The sequence below is a fragment of the Camponotus floridanus genome, unplaced genomic scaffold (assembly GCF_003227725.1).
Source record: "Camponotus floridanus strain SB8 unplaced genomic scaffold, Cflo_v7.5 scaffold6, whole genome shotgun sequence".
In the NCBI taxonomy this organism is placed as follows: domain Eukaryota; kingdom Metazoa; phylum Arthropoda; class Insecta; order Hymenoptera; family Formicidae; genus Camponotus; species Camponotus floridanus.
Window position 1 is genome coordinate 8,213 of NW_020229769.1, and position 18,305 is coordinate 26,517.

Here is an 18,305-nt window from a genome sequence, read left to right on the forward strand (position 1 = left end):
TCTTTTTTTTTTATTTAGAAAGATTAAGATTAAAAGACGTATGAATTTTTTCAGATATTTCTATTGAAAAAAGCGCATCAGATAAAACTGACTTTCCTGTACATTCTAAATGTGCCAAAAGATTTGCTCTTTATTCCACTTACTGCAATAATGTACACTAAAAATGACAGATCTATATTAAAAATGATAGATCTATATTCAGTAGTTGAAAAGAAAGAGAGGAGAAATGAAAAGTGTATCTAGAGAATTCAAAAGAATAAAAAACAAATCGAAAAATAATAATACATAAAGATTAATATTATGTATTTTTTTCATGAGGAATGTGGGGCGCACATTTATGCATTTATTTATTTAGATGAGATTTACTTTAGAGCACATTCAGTATTCAACTTTTATTCTATTTTCTCTTTCTTACGATATATAAGTATAACATAATTACCTGCAATTAACCAATCAACCAATTATTCCACCGCTCTGTTTCATTACAGTTGCAATTTTCTTTTATAATATCACGAATATTATAAATAAGATAAAGATTTCAGTACGTTTCAAATAAATTTATATATTTTATGTATGTAATACTGCGCACACATATTAAAAGGTGATAATATCGCAGTTATAATAAGATACAATCCTGGCAATGTAGCGATGTTTGGATTCTGAAAATAATTTAATTTGATTTATTTTTGAGAAATGCACACAATACTGGAGAGCAAATTATTTTTGTGCCATGTATTACCTGTGTAAAATTCCACACGCAGTATCATATTGTCTGCGATATATGAAAAGCTTCATCGATGAAATAAATGGTTGAATATGATTGAGATATAAGAAAAGTACTTGTAATGTAGTAATATAGTACTTGTAATGAATAACGTTAATGTGGAATACATAAATATTTTATATTTTAATTTCATGTAATCGAGATGTGATAAGACACTCATGATTACTTTAAAAATGTGTCCACAAATATCATGTAACTTCAATAGCTGCACATTCGTCAAATTAATCCTATTACGTTAAATGAATCACAGCAGCTTGTTTTAATTTAATCTAACCTAACCAATTATATTATATGCTACTCATTAAAATGTGTAAAACTCTACGTCGCACATTTAATACGATTAATATATTACGTAATAAAATGTAATAAACTAATGAAATAATTAAATATTATTTTTTAAAGCATGATACAATCCAGGCAGCATACGCTTGTGTTTACATTCGAGATCCAAAGCCACTGAGAGGTTAGGTTAGGTTAGATCAAACAAATTTATCGTTTAACAGTTGGCAACTCTACGAGATAGGCTGTGCAGCACTGCGCGCGCGTATACAAAATTCAAATCGCTTCTAGCATAATCATCTTCACGCGATCGACTTATTTGAATTGCACCGAATCGAATTATGATGCGGCGCCGATTTGTCCGAATGTAATTCGGGACATGGCGATGCTGTATAAGCGTCGAATGAGCACGAATTGTCACGCAAATATGATAAATCAAATCTACTCAGGCGGCTGTTCCACAGGCCGCTCCTCCTCGGGACAGTTCGCTCGCATCGAAACGTCCCATTCCGATCTTGATGCACACAAATTCAAACGATATCATCAACGCGAACGCGCGACACTTTATGCGACACTCCCGATACTCGCTCGCATCCGATAATTATCATGAAGGGCGCGAATAACGCGACGCAACTTCGCTCCATCTTCGCGATGACGCCATCACTGAATATCGTCAAAAATCGCTGTCGCGCGTTTCCATCGACACACTATGAAAGTCACGCGATCATCCTTGGACACTCTCGACGCTCGTTCACTCGCGATGTTCGTTTAAAAACGGTTAAAAGATGCGAAAAATGCGGACGTACGACGATCCGTGTAACTGCGTATGACTCCGATTCACGCGCCAACATGGTGGCCGAATCAGTGCGCAATCGTTTCTGCGCATGGCCATTCCAGCGCGCAACTTTGATTTCTGAATATTGTCTACGGCTTTAATTAATAGCACATAATGATAAATATATAAAGATGGAATCAATTAATCATATGGGTCATATATGTAGACTTGCCTGAAGAAAGAGAGAAAAAATTGAGAGATATTTTTAATTTTTTTTTTTTAGTAAAAGATGGAAATGTCTATTCATAGGCTTGTTCTTCTTTTCCTGTTTTGTGCAATTTCGATTTAATATATAACGTAGAAAATTCATAGTATATTGCATTTATTTTTATATATTCACAACTATAATATTCGCGCGATCATTTTTTGATATTTACAATAGTCGTGTACCTTGTTCTCGATGTTCACTTTTAAAAGAATAAAGAGAATTATATATAAATGTAAATAAATTGTCCGAAGAGAGAAAAAATTGAGGGATATTTTTATAGTAAAGATTGGAAATGTCTATTCATGATGGAAATGCAAAGAAAGAAAATTATTATGTTTAAAATAATAATTTCATACAAAATACAAAATTAAAAGTTACATTATAGAACCTGACCTTGTAAAAGCGTAATAAAACAATCAAATAGTAGACAGAGAAAAGACTAATTGTAAAAGGTATCATGACCCACTTTTTTTTTATATATTAAACAAGAACAATGATCCACTTTTAAATTCCTGAGAGCGAACCATCCTCTGTCGACAAAAATGTGAACTACGAAATCATGTATATTCTCAGAGGATAATATATAAGGTGCACATTCATGGACAATGATTTTGTAGTTCATGTCCACGTTTTCAATGTTCATAGAGGAAGTGTCGCTTTCAGGGATCACATAAAAGCAGGCCATGACATCTCTCAGTCTTCTCTCTGCTTCATAGTATTTCATGTTCATATTGATATCGTGGGAGTTGTGTAAAGCTGTAATCACACTACAGGTTGCGATCGGAGTTGACCAATCTAAATAGCCATCTGGCTATTCCAGTAGTTACCTAATTACATAATTATATTTTTATAAGTAAACACTGTTATTATTCTTGCACATTATTGTGTCATATCGCATCAACAACTGAAATTAATTAAGGCAAATATTTTTCATTGAGGATAACATTAGAACAAAACAAGTATAAATAAACGCTATCTGTGTCTCTTTTTCTATCTTGTGTCGTTTTCCATGCCTAAATAAAGGAATGGCTTATTTCAGTGTAGAGGTCAATAGTTTCACATCTTATCATATGAGATACAGCCGTGTTATTAATCCAATATAATATATAGAAGCTTATATATTAAATAATCAGTATAAATTAGGTCATTATTTTCTCTCTCTCTCTCCCTCCCTCTTGTTCTATTTTTTTTTTATTTATTATAGAGGGAACTTTCTAGCAAGGAATACACATATATACAACGTCTTATGATGACTATTAAACAGAAAAATATTTGGGACTTTAATTTCAATTGGTCATCGCATAGAGAATTTTTGGAGTTTCGAAAACTGTTCCATTTGACAGCCAATCGCATGACGTCTCGAGAGGAACACTCAAGAATTCTATTTACGTTATGACCAATCATGTATACGTAACTCGCGCGTATCTATTATTTCTCAAGTAGCAGGAGATTGATTGGCTCCGCGTCACTCGTGGTATCTCCCGGTGACGTCACAGCCCTATTTCGTATCCCCCACCCCGCTGTCCGCTGCCCAGCTGTCGAGAGTGACCGTTTGGCAGCAGTCAACGAAAATTTCCTCGAGAAACTATCGCGAACGTGAAGGTCTCGCCGAAGGCTCCTCGCCATAATTAAAGAGCGCCGCATCTTAACAAGTACATGCACACGCACATACGTATACGCGCGCACGCACACAGCTCGATCCAAGTCGGGAAAGCGCCGAGGTGATCGTCATCGCCATCCTACAGTCAGGGTGGGATCGAATTCGTCCTTATAATAGTATCGCGGGAAACAGGGCGACCTTCACAGGTGCGACCGAAGAGGCAAAAGGACGACGGACTGTCTCCTATTTTCCTGCACTTTCGCCCTTTGTGCCTACCGCTGATCCCACTTCTCTTTGTGCTCGTCGCAAATCTGGGTCCTCGTCAGAAATAACCCTCGCCGAAGGGAAGGAAAAGTGCGTAGGTACACTTGCACAGGTGCTGTGATCTCTTCTGCGAGCCTATCTTCCTGGCGGACGACGTACGTGAAGCGTAAAGGAGGAAAACTGCCCTCGTCGTCGTCGACGTCGTCGTCGCCGTCGTCGCCGTCGTCGCCGTCGCCGTCGCCGTCGCCGTCGTCGCCGTCGCCGTCGTCGTCGTCGTCGCCGTCGCCGTCGCCGTCGTCATTCGCCTGGTCATCATCATCAGCCTCGTTAGCGCATATATTACACTTACGCTAGTACATCAGAGAAGTGAGAAAGAGCATCTCTCGTGCGAGCATCCATCATTGTCATTGTTTGGACACGAGAGTTAACCGGGAGGCCGGTATATAAGGAATGTCCACCCCTGCGAGGAGAAGATTGATGAGGGATTTCAAAAGGTACTGGATGTTACCACTGTTGATGTATATCATTTTAGTTGTAAAACTATGTCGCGAAGTGCAGTGCTTCTACTGTGAATTTTATTCAATTCCTCTTGACCTGTACGCGTACAAGCGTATATTTATTATTAAAACTTAATTGTATCTCTTTCATATTTGCCTTTGACAGACAATCTTTTTCATTGTCTCTTTTAATAAGCAAATAGTTGTAATTCTCTTGCGTAATTGTACAAGTATAATATAGTTAGTCATTTATAGAATGGTTCCTGTGAATCTTTATATGAAAGATATTATATTTTAAGTTCAATAATGATTCACATATTTATTCATTCTTGCATATAATGTTAAATATTTTTCAATCGTGACACAAGTTTCAATAATACTTGGAGTAGATATATATTTTGTAAAATTTATAATGAAAGTATTAAAAATTTCTTTCCATGTACAAATATATCAATTAATCGAATTATTGGTTTTTTACGTAATCTATTAGATTTTAGAATGAAGTGACACATATAAGTATAATATGAAATATGACAATAAAATTATGATAATAAATATTAAATGAATTTATATATACAAATGAGAATATGTGTATTATATATGTGTACATTTGCAATATAAAATTGTAAAAGTTATATTTTTTGCAAAGATTACAGGAAGATCCTCCAACTGGAGTATCAGGTGCTCCAACAGACAATAATATTATGATATGGAATGCAGTTATATTTGGGTAAGACAATGTTTCTTCTTTGATGAAATTTATTTTGTTTTTACAAATCAAGAAAACATTATCTTAAGTGAAAAATATATTTCTGATAGCGAAAAAATTTTGTCTGAAATTTATTTTATAAAATATATATGTGTAAATTATGAGAGATATAATATATGATTTAAGTTTCAGATAATTTAATCATGTTTACATTTATTTTAAGACCACACGACACTCCATTTGAAGATGGTACATTTAAACTTACAATAGAATTTACGGAAGAATACCCAAACAAGCCACCTACAGTGAGATTTGTTAGTAAGATGTTTCATCCTAATGTGTATGCGGATGGTGGAATTTGTCTCGATATACTTCAAAATCGTTGGAGTCCTACTTATGATGTCTCGGCCATTTTAACATCTATACAGGTGTGTCATTTTTTCTTTTTTATACTAAGATATATTTCAACACTCTTATTTTTTGTAACATTTTAAGTGATCAATCAAAAACTCAATTTTACACAAATTTCATAACATTTAATAATATTTCATGATATGTACAAGATAAGAGCTGTGTGGAAAATATAATACAAATATAATCAGAAAGAAAGTGATTGTGCAAAAAGAAGTCAGAAATAAGTAAGATTATATTTATCTTTATGCATAACTTTTATAATAACTTATTTTTTATTAAATAAAATGTTTGTTTCATATTTATATAGTAAATATATTATAGATTTATCTATATATTTATATATTAATAGTTAATATCGAGATTTTGGTGATAAAATATAGTTATTAAAAATTACTCAAGCTTAAATAAATATATTATGAATTTTCCTAGTTTTAAAGTTAATCTTCTCATATCAAAAAAAATTTTATTCTACATTTTCGATTTATTTTTGTATAATCCCTTTTTTGATTGTTCTATGTTTCCTAATTCATTCTGTATATCGCACATGAAACATAATAATGTTTTTTACATTTGTATATATATAAGATAATGGTTTTTCTTTTTCTTTATACATAGCAAGATGTAAAATTTTTATTATTTGAATGTACAAATGGAGATATAATTAAAATTGCAGAGAAAGACAACATTACAAAACATGATTACAAAAAAAATTTAAATTATGTAATCAAAAAAGCATTAGTACTATTTAATGCATATTTATAAAAAGATTTCATGACTCATATTTATAAAAAGATTTCATGACACTCTTTCTATTTTTTTCATAAAACAAAGTAGTTGATTTATATTATTGATAATTATATAGCTATCTATGTAAAAAAAGATATATTTCTTTTTTTAAACATTACAGAGTTTCACCATTGAGTGTCACCATAACAAGTACTAGACATCAAAATCTCTTGATTGCATTATTTTAATATTTTATTATTTATTTTATCAAATATGTCACGAAGCAATCATCAAACTTATAATTTGATATTATTTCATACACAGTTAGTATTTATAAGTTTAATATTTACAATTAGTAACAATATATCCTACTGTTAATATTTTTATTCATGAATTGTGTGATAGTCAGAAACGTATTTTGCATGGCTTTTAATAAAAATTCATACCATAGTACAAAATATATAATAACTTTATCTTATAACTCTCACATTAAATACGTTTTACATTTTAAAATCTATACAATCTCTTATATTCCTATTATGTGCAATCTTATGTTCTGACAAACTTATTTATATACATTGATACATTCCTTTTTTTAAACATTACTTTTTTGTGTTCTTAGTTATGTGATAAAAAATATGTTTGTGAAGGGATTATTCGTTTTATCTTAACAGCGGTTGCAATTCAGCAAAGTCTAATCACATGATTCCAATTAAAAATTATTTGTGCATAACACTTTAATAATTTCACATATATACATATCTCAGATAGCAAATGTATGCACCAGATGAGGTGTATTTGCCACCTGGGATAACTCTATCTTTAATCTGTCCGTCGATATGCATTTTTGGTTTTTCTGTATTAATTACTCAAATGGAAAAAAAGAAGAAGAAAAAATAAAAAGCATATTGTCAGATTTACGCACTTTGTCAAAAAAATAATAAAACTATTCTTCCAAGTATAATAAGGTACGACTTATGTGATTGCAGTCGCTGTTAAGTGACCCGAACCCGAATTCACCTGCCAACTCAATGGCAGCACAACTGTACAAAGAGAATCGACGCGAGTACGAGAAGCGAGTGAAGGCTTGCGTGGAACAAAGTTTTGTGGATTAGTTATGGGCGTTAACATAATGCTGTTGCTGTAACAGTATCAGCCAGTCAACAACCATCAAATGGAAAGGAGAAGAACATGTAGTTTTATACTACAAGAAGCTAATGCTAAAAAAGAAAAAAATATACAGATCTGGCATGTTTCTTCCTGAGAGCTTTATCGAACTTACCACGACAATGTGCAACGTTAGACCGAATTTTTACAATGTTGAATAATAAACTATTATAAAATTGTGTATTTATTTATTTCGAATATCTGGTGATACACGAAATTAGTTATTAAAACCTAGAATTAAAAAATACATTTGGCTTTTCTTTTCTCGTTGGTTTTTTTTTTCATTTTATTTTTATTTTTTGAGCGGCGTAGAATTATATATATAACTTTAATTGAATTTAGTGTACTTTAATATACATTTCAGCATGTACACAAATTCATTTATATATAGATATATATAATGAAGTAATAAATGCGTAATTTTTCTCTTTATAACTTGATATAATTGTAGCCTGGTGTTCGTTATTCTCTCTATCTCTCTCTCTTTCTCTTTCTCTCCACAACCTGTCTCTCTATCCTGCTTGTACATACTTATATATATTTATTTATTTATATATTTATTTATTTATTTATACTTATATATATTTATCATACTTATATATATTTCCAACTTCTTTGTCACGGATCAAAAATATAATTAAAGTGAATTTGCTGAGGAAATTCTTGATTATTTATGTTACAGTCACTTTTGGACGAACCGAATCCTAATTCGCCAGCCAATTCTTTAGCAGCACAATTGTATCAAGAAAACAAACGGGAATATGAAAAAAGAGTGGCTACTGTAGTCGAACAATCTTGGCTGAATTTTCAAGAGAGTCACACGGAGGATTCCCGCTGACATTAAGTATATATTGCTTTTCACGATTCGTAAAAAAATGTCTCGCAATTTCTTTAATATTAAAATTGTGTTCATCCTCTCTCCCGTATATTATATAATAATAGTAATGTGGTCTTTACACATGTTAAATTCTGTATATATATGTAATATCCTTTGATATTTTATGATCCGAACATTCCATATATTAATTCAAAATTCATATAGAATACGACGAAACAAATTTGTACGACTCTAACTTTAGGGGTACGTTCGATTTGAACGCCTACGCTTATAAGCGTTATTTTTAACCGTCTTGTTTGCTGCTTAAATTCTTAGGTGAGCAAGCAAAGTCGGTGATTGGAAAGGAATTAATTTCTATATTAAATTAAATTTTAAATTTAGACATTTTTTGACGATGAAAAATTTGTGTTAAATTATAATAAATATTTAAATAAATATCAATAAATTCTTAATAAATATTAATTATATTTAAATATTTAATAATTAATTATATATAAATAATAATTAATAAGTTCTTAATAAATATTAATTATATTTAATGAATTTATAATATTTATTTTTCATTATATTTAATGAATTTATCAATTTCTACATATTTTTCATCTGGAATGAAATATTATAAAATAATTGAAATATAAAAATAGTATAAAAATTAATTACTTTTCTCATTTTTAAGGAAAATGATTTGTTTAAAAATTATTTCCATTATTTCTATTTCATTATCCATGTTTACAGTGTACCTGAGTTCCCTTTGAAATATAAGCATGAGCATTTACGCTTTGGCTGTTCTATCATTGAAATAAGCATTCGTGAGCAGAATTATGACATCATATACCATCTATGAGCAATGTCAAAGGGAACGATGTAAGCAATTTCTATATAAGCTTAAAGTATGTAAGCGTCCAAAAGAAATACACTTTTTGTTAAAGAAAAAAAAAAAAGAAAATGCAATCATTAAGAAATACAGAATCATCTTCTATAATTTTTCTTAGAACCAATTGGATAATTTTGTAGAGCCATTTATTTCTTGTGTGATTTGTTATTTATAAGTTTTCAATACATATTATTTTTGCTTCTATAACTTGACATTATGTGCTCGTAAAGAATAAAATAAATGTCTTCATGAAATCTTTGCAGAGCAAAATCGATTTACTATTTTATAAATGTAAATAAATTTGGAAAAATACACTAAAGGATATGATAGTTTGTCATTTTGTTTTTAGTGCCTTTATCATGTAATAATAAATATATAATAAAAAAGTGTAATCATTTATTATATTCGATTGGTAGTCTATTAATTTTGAACGAATATAATTAGTAGTAATATCAAATATTACAAAGAAGGAATTACATCATGTTTGTGAATTCTTTATTATTTTTTTATCATAACTTATATAAAATACATAAACATGTATGAAGTACTTTGAGCTGATTTAATTTTTACAAAAACTGATGAGTAAATTTTTTAGATATTCATAATGAATTAATATATGTATTTTCTGTCTTTTTAATATAAAGTGTAATAATTTTAATATAATAATTTTGTATTTTAATGATTAAATATTTAATATAATATATACTTTATACACAAAATAATATATAATTAATATATAATGATATATAATATTAATATAATTAATATAATATAATTTAAAAATAAAAACGAGTAAACATAAGTAAAAATAAATGAAATCTAAATTTAATTTTATAGTATAAATTTTTATAGTATATAAAATATAATAATATATATAATTTAAACATAAATATATTTAATATAATTTTGTATTTTAAATATTAAATATTAAATTTTTTTCAGTAATTCAATTACTTTGTAAGTATTTGCAAAAACTCTTATTTTTCTTTACTTTTCTTTACTAACTTTTTCAATATTAGCGAAGAATTTCTAAAAAAAAGAAGAGTTATCCGATTTCTCCAAATATTGCACGCGATATCACGTGATTTAGTTTTTAAAATATGAAGAGGTGCGCAACTATTAGTATTGATGAAAATGCTTATGCAAGAATATCAAAGTTATTTCAATTCTATTGAGAGAAAGAGAGAGAGAGAACAAGTAGGAGAAAAGGAGGGAAACAAAGTCCATTTAAAATAAAGGAAATATATTTAAACATAAAATTTGTGATTCGTTTAATATGACATTATGTACAAGCACAAATATTTTTATTTACCTGTATATTTATCTGCTTTATAATTTAAATGCAAGAGAAACATTTGAATATGTTTCTACAATTAAAAGATCATGATTTCGTGAAAAGAAATCAATATAACTCAGTATTTCGAAGAATGCACTCTTAATATACACATGAGGTTCAAAATTAAAATACTAGAAATTTTCTAATTACACATTCGATTACGAAACTCAAATTTTTTCGCCGTGTTCTTGCTATGATTTCTCCTCCTTCTCCTTATTATATCTTTCTAGCTCTTTGAGAAATTGCGCTTTAGGTTTCATGATGTTAGGTCGATCACCACGACACTTTGGACAGAACCATTTACCTTTAGGCTTAGTAGTCAGAGAAACACATGAAAAATGAAACCATTCTATAGGACACAGATCATTGTCGCAAAGAATCATCTCGCCATATGATATCTGATCGCATAAACAATAAGTTGGTTCGTCAGGATCTATCGCGAGATCGTCTTCCGGTGGCGGTGGTGTATCCTCGCGATGCTGATTTTGTTGAGTGCCTTGACGTGATTTTCGCTTCTTCTTTTTACCAGTAGCAGTCGTTGTTGTTTTCTTTTGATTTCCATTGCTTATGCTAGACATTGTTGAAGACCTCGTCTCTGCCATTCCACCCATTATATCCATGGAATGAGCCGATTCTATCAAGGTTTCAGTTCTTGTTCTTCTGGCACGTTTTGGATGGCGTTCTATATTTGCATGGCTTGTGGTATTCGAATTGTTGCTCATGTTTGATTCACGAACTTCAGAGTTTTCTTGTTCCTTTCCAAAATCTATTAAAGAATAAAAGTTAGTTATTTTGGAAATATATGTTATAGATGGTACATATTGTTAATATAAATATCGATCAAATAGGATTGAAAAACAAAATAATATACCTAAGTTTCGATAATCTAAGTCTAACTGCCTAGATTTGTTCTCTATAAGATCTTGTACTTGCTGAATAATTTGTAATTTCTCATCTCCTATTTCTTGTGCTGCAATCAGAGCTTGTTGTACTCTTAGTAATGCTCTCCTTTTTATCACAGGATCTGTATCATTTTGTAATGTTTCCTGATGTTGATCAACTTCACGTAAATATGCTGTAAACATAAAACAACATAGTAAAGAAATACTATTTCAAGCAAGGTATATAATAATTATTTTGAGAAATATTCATAAAAAATCTGCAATATTTACGCAGGTAAAGTGTAATATAACATTTTAATTTTTTTTATACAAAAGTATTCACACATAGAGACAAGTTTGGAAAACTGATGAAAAATAGTTAAGATATGTGAAGACATTTTTTCAAAAACTTGTGTAAGTATTAGTGCATCATCTGATTGATTATTATAGCCGAATAATCGAATTTCGAGATAATAATTCGATTCAAATTACTTTGACAAGTGGCGTCCAGCTCGCGCAAACGAGAAACATGCCTCTGCAAGTCGTTGGGCAGATTTTCTACGCAATCCAAGTAATTTTCGATATATGTCGCCGAGTACAGAGCCTCGACTACCGCCTGATTTAACATATTTACACTATGTTTTGTTCTGTTTTTCTAGCTTTTCGTCCCTTATACAATAACACAAGAATATTGCTCCAAAACTCCAACTCGCTAACTATCGTTTTGACTTTTATACCCAATTATAGGTCAACAGAAGAGACTATGGAGACCTCTTACGAAGAATCGTGAACTATAATACTGCGTTTCTTTAATGCAGGATTTACACTGCGTTTTTGATGTACGACATCCGATACGATATCCAATAAGAGAGTTTGTTTTATAGAAAAAATATGGCGTTTTCGGAGTGATTTACTAGACATCATTGACCAATCACAACCATTTTTCTGAAGAATGTAAGCATACATTGTTCAGAAGAATGACTGTGATTGGTCGAGAATGTATGCTTACATTCTTCAGAAGAATGGCTGTGATTGGTCGAGAATGTATGCTTACATTCTTTAGAAGAATGGCTGTGATTGGACAATGACGTCTAGTAAATTATCCCCGGTCAGGTCAAACGAACCATACAAAACATCACAATTGGGAACGTATCCTAGGAATATCGACCGTAGAGTTCACCGAAACTTTTCATTTTGACGTTTTTCTCTAGGGAAAAAGTTACACGATTGCTGTCGAATTTGATCGAAGTGTCTCTAAAGTTTTTCACGTGTCAAAGTTTTTATGTCCATTCAAAATATAGTAAAATTACACATTAATTTGACGTATGGAGCGATTTTTTAAATTGTAAATTCTTTTTATTATATAAACAGGATTATCGAAAAAATTTAATAATTTCGAAATCAAAATAATATATTTGAATTCCTTTAATTGTTATGTTCATAACCTGTCAAAATCGATTGTATAATTACAGATCATAGATCTTTAAATGGATGAACAATTGAAAAACCAAAAGAATTAACAAGAAATTAAATATTTCATAAAAAAAGGAGCTAAAAATATTGAAGCTTATCGAGAGAAATTACTTTAATATCAAGATGCCAACTATTGGAATAAAACGTGATTTATTATTTCAAGCATTGGATAAAACATATTGTAAGTAACTTCTATATATTATTTAAATCAATGTTTCTCGAACTTGGGATCGTTAAATAAAATCATAAAAGGAATGAAATACGTTTTCTGAGAAAAACATATTCATAAGAACTCTTTTATTAAAAAACTACAGTCTAAAGTTAAATTTTTTAAGTGAAAATAGTTTAAATTAATTGCTCATATAAAATTTTATTATTATTGATATTAAATTTTTGCTGCAAAATAATTAAAGTGTTTGAGAAACACTGATCTAAATAAATATAAATTTTGTAAAATAAAAATTATATTGCGCTTACTTTTGTTTAATTTCTACAATGTCACAAGTTATGTGTTGAAGTAATATAAATAAAATGCTCCTTTATTACCTTCATATATTATTATAAATATGTTAATTTTTTTATTACTATTATTTTTATTTATGCTATTATATATATAAATTTTTAGAAGATATAAAAAGATCAAGTTTATATATGAATATATATAATATATTATACTGATATATTTCTCTAAAACAAATTAAAAAAAAAACTTCTGTTTCAGCTGATGATGAATTTCAAGATTTGTGTTTCAAATTTGGTTTGGAATTAGATGAGGTGGTAAGTTTAAGTCAACTATTTTATGATTTATAGTTGTATTATGCTTTGTTTTGTAATATTTACTTAATTATTCATGAAGACAACAGAAAAACAAATGATAGCGAAAGAACAAGGCTCTAGTCAAGAAGATGCATCTGAAGATATCATCTATAAAATTGATATACCTGCTAACAGATATGACCTTTTGTGCTTAGAGAGTTTAAGTGTTGGACTACTTATCTTTTTGAACAAGTAAATATAGTAAATATAGTAATTTAAATATTTTTTATGATTTTTGCGAAGATTTTTATTTAAAAAAAAATAACATTTTCTAATAAGAATTAAATGAGTTAATAAAATGAAATAAACTAATAAAATATTCCTTTAATTATCAAGATAAATGTTTAGGATAAATTTTTGATTCAAAATTTGTTTAATTTTAGAATATTTGAATGGAAAAATAAAAGGAACTAAAATTATTTGGATAATTAAAGGAATTTCTTGAAGATAATTATTTATTATATCTTCTTTACATTTGGCTTTTATTAATTTCCTTTTGTTATTTTCTTTTTTAAAATATTGCAATTAAAACAATATATAAAATCTATTTTTTTCCTTTTGAACAGGATACCTATTCCACATTATAAGACAATAAAATCAAAAACAGGAATAGAAAAAATTGTGATGAGTCCAGAAGTATGTATAATATTTATAGAAAATTATATCACAATTTGTTTGATATTAAAGAATTATTTTTTAGTGCTTAAAAATAAGAGGCCACATAGTTGCAGCAATTTTGCGTAATGTAACTTTGACACAAGATTCTTACAATAGTTTTATTGATCTTCAAGATAAATTGCATCAAAATATAGGAAGAAAGCGCAGTCTAGTTTCTATTGGTACTCATGATTTAGATACAATTAAAGGCCCATTTTTATATGATGCCAAACCACCAACGGAGATATGTTTCAAACCACTTAATCAGGACAAAGAATATACAGGTGAAGGCATCATGCAATTGTATGCAGTAAGTATTCCAGTTTACCAAGTATTAGTTTTATATACATACAAACATTTATCATAATATTATATATATGACAAATATTTATAATCACTATATTACATACACATACATATGTGTGTGTGTGCGCACGTTTGTGTGTATGTGTGTTTGTAATTTAATGTATTTAATGTAATTTAACGTATTTACAGACACATTCGCAACTCAAGCAATATTTGCCCATCATAAAAGACAGTCCTGTTTATCCAGTGATATATGATAGTAATGGAATTATTTTGTCTCTTCCTCCTATCATTAATGGAGATCATTCAAAGATAACTCTTAATACAAAAAATATTTTTATTGAATGCACTGCAACTGATCTCACAAAGGTATATGTATATTGTATTATTCTCTTTACATTCCATATATTTTTATTTGTAATAATAATATCCTTTAAACATTTTGTGATTTAAAAATACAAGTAACTAATAGTAATATATATAATTATATATATATATATATATATATATATATATATATATATGTATACACATATATTTTTGTATACAATAAATTTATAGGCAAGAATCGCAGTGGACACTATAGTCTGTGCTTTCAGTCAGTATTGCAGCAAGAAATATGTAGCTGAAACTGTAGAAGTGGTATATCCTGATAATCAAACTTTTTATTACCCAAGTTTAAAGTATCGAGTGGAAGAAATTAACTGTAATAAAGCACTAAATTATATTGGTATTAAGTAAGTAAAGAAGTTATTAGTTAGACATTTCTATTATGTTAATAGTAAACATCAAGATGGTTACATTTTAAACTTGATATAAAATAAAATATGTTTTTGTAGACAGACACCAGAACAGATTGCACAGTTATTGTCAAAGATGTCATTAAAATCTAAAGTAAAGGATAATGATAAATTAGTTGTAGAAATACCACCAACAAGACACGATGTGATACATCTTTGTGACATTTATGAAGATATTGCCATTGCCTATGGATACAATGAAATAGAAAAAACTATACCACATATGTCAACAATTGCAGCAGAGGTAAACTTAAGATATTTTTTAATTAAATATAATTTAATGTATTGAGATGTGTGTATGTGTGCATGTGTATATATATATAATTTATATACACATGTGTAATTTCAGTTTCCACTCAACAAACTTACTGACCAGATACGAATAGAACTTGCAGAGGCAGGATTTACCGAGGCATTGACTTTTTCTCTGGTACATTAAAAAAGATTTTTATATTTTTATATTTAGTAAAATTCTTATATCTTTGATTCTATGGATTTTAATTATATTATTTTATAGTGTTCACGTGAAGATGTAGCAGATAAATTGGGTTATAAAATAGAAGATGTACCAGCAGTTCATATATCTAATCCAAAAACTTTGGAGTTTCAGGTAATTTATAATTTCTCGTATTTTCTGTGTAAGTTCTCTTTTTTTTAACTTTTATTCATTCTACTAATTTAATATATACATGTAATATAAGCAACATTTTGGATGTGCAATTCATTTTGCGAGAAACTGATGGAATTTGCTATATGATTAAATTATAAAATAATAGGAAAGCAATGTAAGAAGAGAGATTAAATTAACAAAGATTTAACTGATTTAAAAATGATCGAGAATAGAGGCACATAGATCAAAGTTGAACTATAATTTAAGTCCTGTGTAAAATTATTTAAAATATTTGAATGCAAAAATCGTTGCAGGTTGCACGTACTTCACTCTTACCAGGATTACTGAAAACGATATCTGCTAATAAGAAAATGCCGTTGCCTCATAAATTGTTTGAAGTTTCTGATGTTGTATTACGAGACGATAAGACAGAAGTTGGTGCGCGTAATAATCGTCGTTTATGCGCAGTATATGCTAATAAATCAGCTGGTTTTGAAATCATTCATGGCTTAGTAGATAGAATATTATTATTACTAGAAGTACCCTGGAGCACTAACAAAGACAAAAGCGGATATTATTTGCATGCAGCTGATGGTACAAGATAGTTTCATTATCCTTTTTTAGAATATGATTGAGATTAATCTCAATTATAAATACAAAAGAATTATTTCATAAATAATAGGAATTTATTATTTATATTTTTACAGACCCAACATTCTTCCCTCAACGATGTGCTGAAATTGTTTGCAATGGTGAAGTAATAGGAAAAATGGGAGTTTTACATCCCAATGTACTTTCAAAGTTTGAATTAAATGTTCCATGTTCTGCTATGGAAATAAACATTGAACCATTTTTATAAAGGTAATTAATTCATAATATGTTTGTTGAAATACAAACAAATATCATAAAATATATTTAAATAAAACTTGTGATAAAAATATATTTATATTCTATATATGATTTATTTTCAATAAGATTTACCTATTTATAAGGTTTTAATATATATGTGTAAAAATGTTTCATATAAATTTTATTAAATAATTAACATATTTCTATTCATATCTAATATATTTGGAGTATATAGGATGTTGTAAAGATTATGCCAATGTTTGTGAGCGAGTAAACTGAACAGATACATCATCTCTTCTCGTTGCCATGCACTCGTTTCTGGCTACTCTGGCACGCCTATCAACATAAAGCGGTATCCGTATATAAACAATATATTAAATAATAATAATCGGAAAAATTGAAAGAGATAAAGCATGAAAACGGCCATTTTTCTTTTTTTCTAAGCATTCTAAGTAACAGGTCGTCTTCATTGTTCTTTTTTTAACGACCATTTTACATATGAATAGCGCATGCTTTATGCCGATGGCTCGCCTATCGCGTACGTCCTGTAGTCTAGCTACGCCTCTTATTGCTTCACCGCAGAGTTTCATCGTTGTCGCCATTGTGTTTTGAAGAGCGTTCTCCCACCATTTCGCCACGTGTCATCATGTTAAAATGGGACAATTTTGCTGTCGCGCGGATTGGCTAATCTTTATAAATTAATATCTAGTTAATTATTGTGGAAATCACAAAATGATACGAGACTTTTTTTATTCGATTTAGTCGCTCTATCAGCACATGATGGATGAGGCAACTATTATCAGACTTTCTATATATATTTTTATTATTTTTTTTTTAATAAAGGAGAATGTTTTGTGCTTGTAAAAAAAGGAACAATCAGATTCAATTGTGACAAAATTATACTCAATAATATATGTAAGAAAAATATTTAATGAATTTATAGATATAGTTGGTTTTTTTTTTAATTTATACATTTATCTTTTATGCAAAAAGCAAAATATCTTTTATCTTCATAATGGATATAACATTAAAGTTAAAAAATATAATTATACTTTTCTCTATAAAGTATATAAAATGAGTTTGTTTTAAATAAATAAATCCGTTTTTTTAATAATATAGTTATAATAATATAGATTTAAACGAAAATATCAAATTATTTTTTTAAATGTCCATTTAACAGTTTTATTATTTTTAACAAAATAATATATACATTTTATTATAGTGTGTTTTGTAAGATATTTTATGACAAATTCAACAATGTGCAATAAAATAAAATTTTCAATAATTGTAATAATTGTATAAGATATTTGTCAGTCATGAAAAAATAAAATAATCTCTATTATTGTTATTATGATTAAAAAGAATAACAATTTATTATTTAT

The 18,305-nt window shown here is 28.8% G+C and overlaps 3 protein-coding genes across 5 annotated transcripts; 2 read left to right on the forward strand and 1 right to left on the reverse strand.

Moving 5' to 3' along the window:
- Positions 1–3,573: 3,573 nt before the first annotated feature.
- Positions 3,574–9,262, forward strand: LOC105247796 (ubiquitin-conjugating enzyme E2-17 kDa). Of its 3 annotated transcripts, XM_025413033.1 has the most exons (5): positions 3,574–4,464; positions 5,117–5,197; positions 5,400–5,604; positions 8,166–8,327; positions 9,057–9,262. In XM_025413033.1, exons 1-4 carry the CDS (start codon positions 4,421–4,423, stop codon positions 8,319–8,321), a joined length of 486 nt encoding a protein of 161 aa, XP_025268818.1. In that variant the 5' UTR covers positions 3,574–4,420; the 3' UTR covers positions 8,322–8,327; positions 9,057–9,262. The 3 variants fall into 3 exon arrangements, with proteins under 3 accessions (XP_025268818.1, XP_025268817.1, XP_011250476.1); XM_025413032.1 differs by lacking the exon at positions 9,057–9,262 and having other exon boundaries at positions 8,166–8,685; XM_011252174.3 differs by lacking the exons at positions 8,166–8,327; positions 9,057–9,262 and adding an exon at positions 7,306–7,662 and having other exon boundaries at positions 3,606–4,464.
- Positions 9,263–10,440: 1,178 nt separating this feature from the next.
- Positions 10,441–12,175, reverse strand: LOC105247795 (inhibitor of growth protein 1). The gene is made up of 3 exons (XM_011252173.3): positions 11,905–12,175; positions 11,403–11,606; positions 10,441–11,297 (listed from the first exon to the last, which is right to left on the reverse strand). Exons 1-3 carry the CDS (start codon positions 12,038–12,040, stop codon positions 10,723–10,725), a joined length of 915 nt encoding a protein of 304 aa, XP_011250475.1. The 5' UTR covers positions 12,041–12,175; the 3' UTR covers positions 10,441–10,722.
- A 472-nt stretch (positions 12,176–12,647) lies between these two features.
- On the forward strand, positions 12,648–17,711 carry LOC105247793 (phenylalanine--tRNA ligase beta subunit). Its single transcript, XM_011252172.2, has 14 exons — positions 12,648–12,757; positions 12,885–13,066; positions 13,607–13,662; positions 13,742–13,893; positions 14,268–14,337; positions 14,402–14,668; positions 14,854–15,033; positions 15,226–15,401; positions 15,504–15,708; positions 15,814–15,894; positions 15,982–16,074; positions 16,389–16,668; positions 16,782–16,935; positions 17,159–17,711. Exons 2-13 carry the CDS (start codon positions 13,009–13,011, stop codon positions 16,931–16,933), a joined length of 1,770 nt encoding a protein of 589 aa, XP_011250474.1. The 5' UTR covers positions 12,648–12,757; positions 12,885–13,008; the 3' UTR covers positions 16,934–16,935; positions 17,159–17,711.
- The last annotated feature ends 594 nt before the right edge of the window (positions 17,712–18,305 follow it).

Excerpts from the sequence above, each read along its gene's own strand:
- LOC105247793 (XM_011252172.2), top strand. The coding sequence starts at position 13,009 with ATGCCAACTATTGGAATAAAACGTGATTTATTATTTCAAGCATTGGAT. Across the intron at positions 15,402-15,503 it reads CTAAATTATATTGGTATTAA|ACAGACACCAGAACAGATTG; the intron begins GTAAGTAAAGAA and ends ATGTTTTTGTAG. Across the intron at positions 16,669-16,781 it reads TTATTTGCATGCAGCTGATG|ACCCAACATTCTTCCCTCAA; the intron begins GTACAAGATAGT and ends ATATTTTTACAG.
- LOC105247796 (XM_025413033.1), top strand. The coding sequence starts at position 4,421 with ATGTCCACCCCTGCGAGGAGAAGATTGATGAGGGATTTCAAAAG. Across the intron at positions 4,465-5,116 it reads TTGATGAGGGATTTCAAAAG|ATTACAGGAAGATCCTCCAA; the intron begins GTACTGGATGTT and ends TTTTTTGCAAAG. Across the intron at positions 5,605-8,165 it reads CCATTTTAACATCTATACAG|TCACTTTTGGACGAACCGAA; the intron begins GTGTGTCATTTT and ends TTTATGTTACAG.
- LOC105247795 (XM_011252173.3), bottom strand. The coding sequence starts at position 12,040 with ATGTTAAATCAGGCGGTAGTCGAGGCTCTGTACTCGGCGACATATATC. Across the intron at positions 11,607-11,904 it reads GCTGGACGCCACTTGTCAAA|CATATTTACGTGAAGTTGAT; the intron begins GTAATTTGAATC and ends TTATGTTTACAG. Across the intron at positions 11,298-11,402 it reads CTTAGATTATCGAAACTTAG|ATTTTGGAAAGGAACAAGAA; the intron begins GTATATTATTTT and ends ATTCTTTAATAG.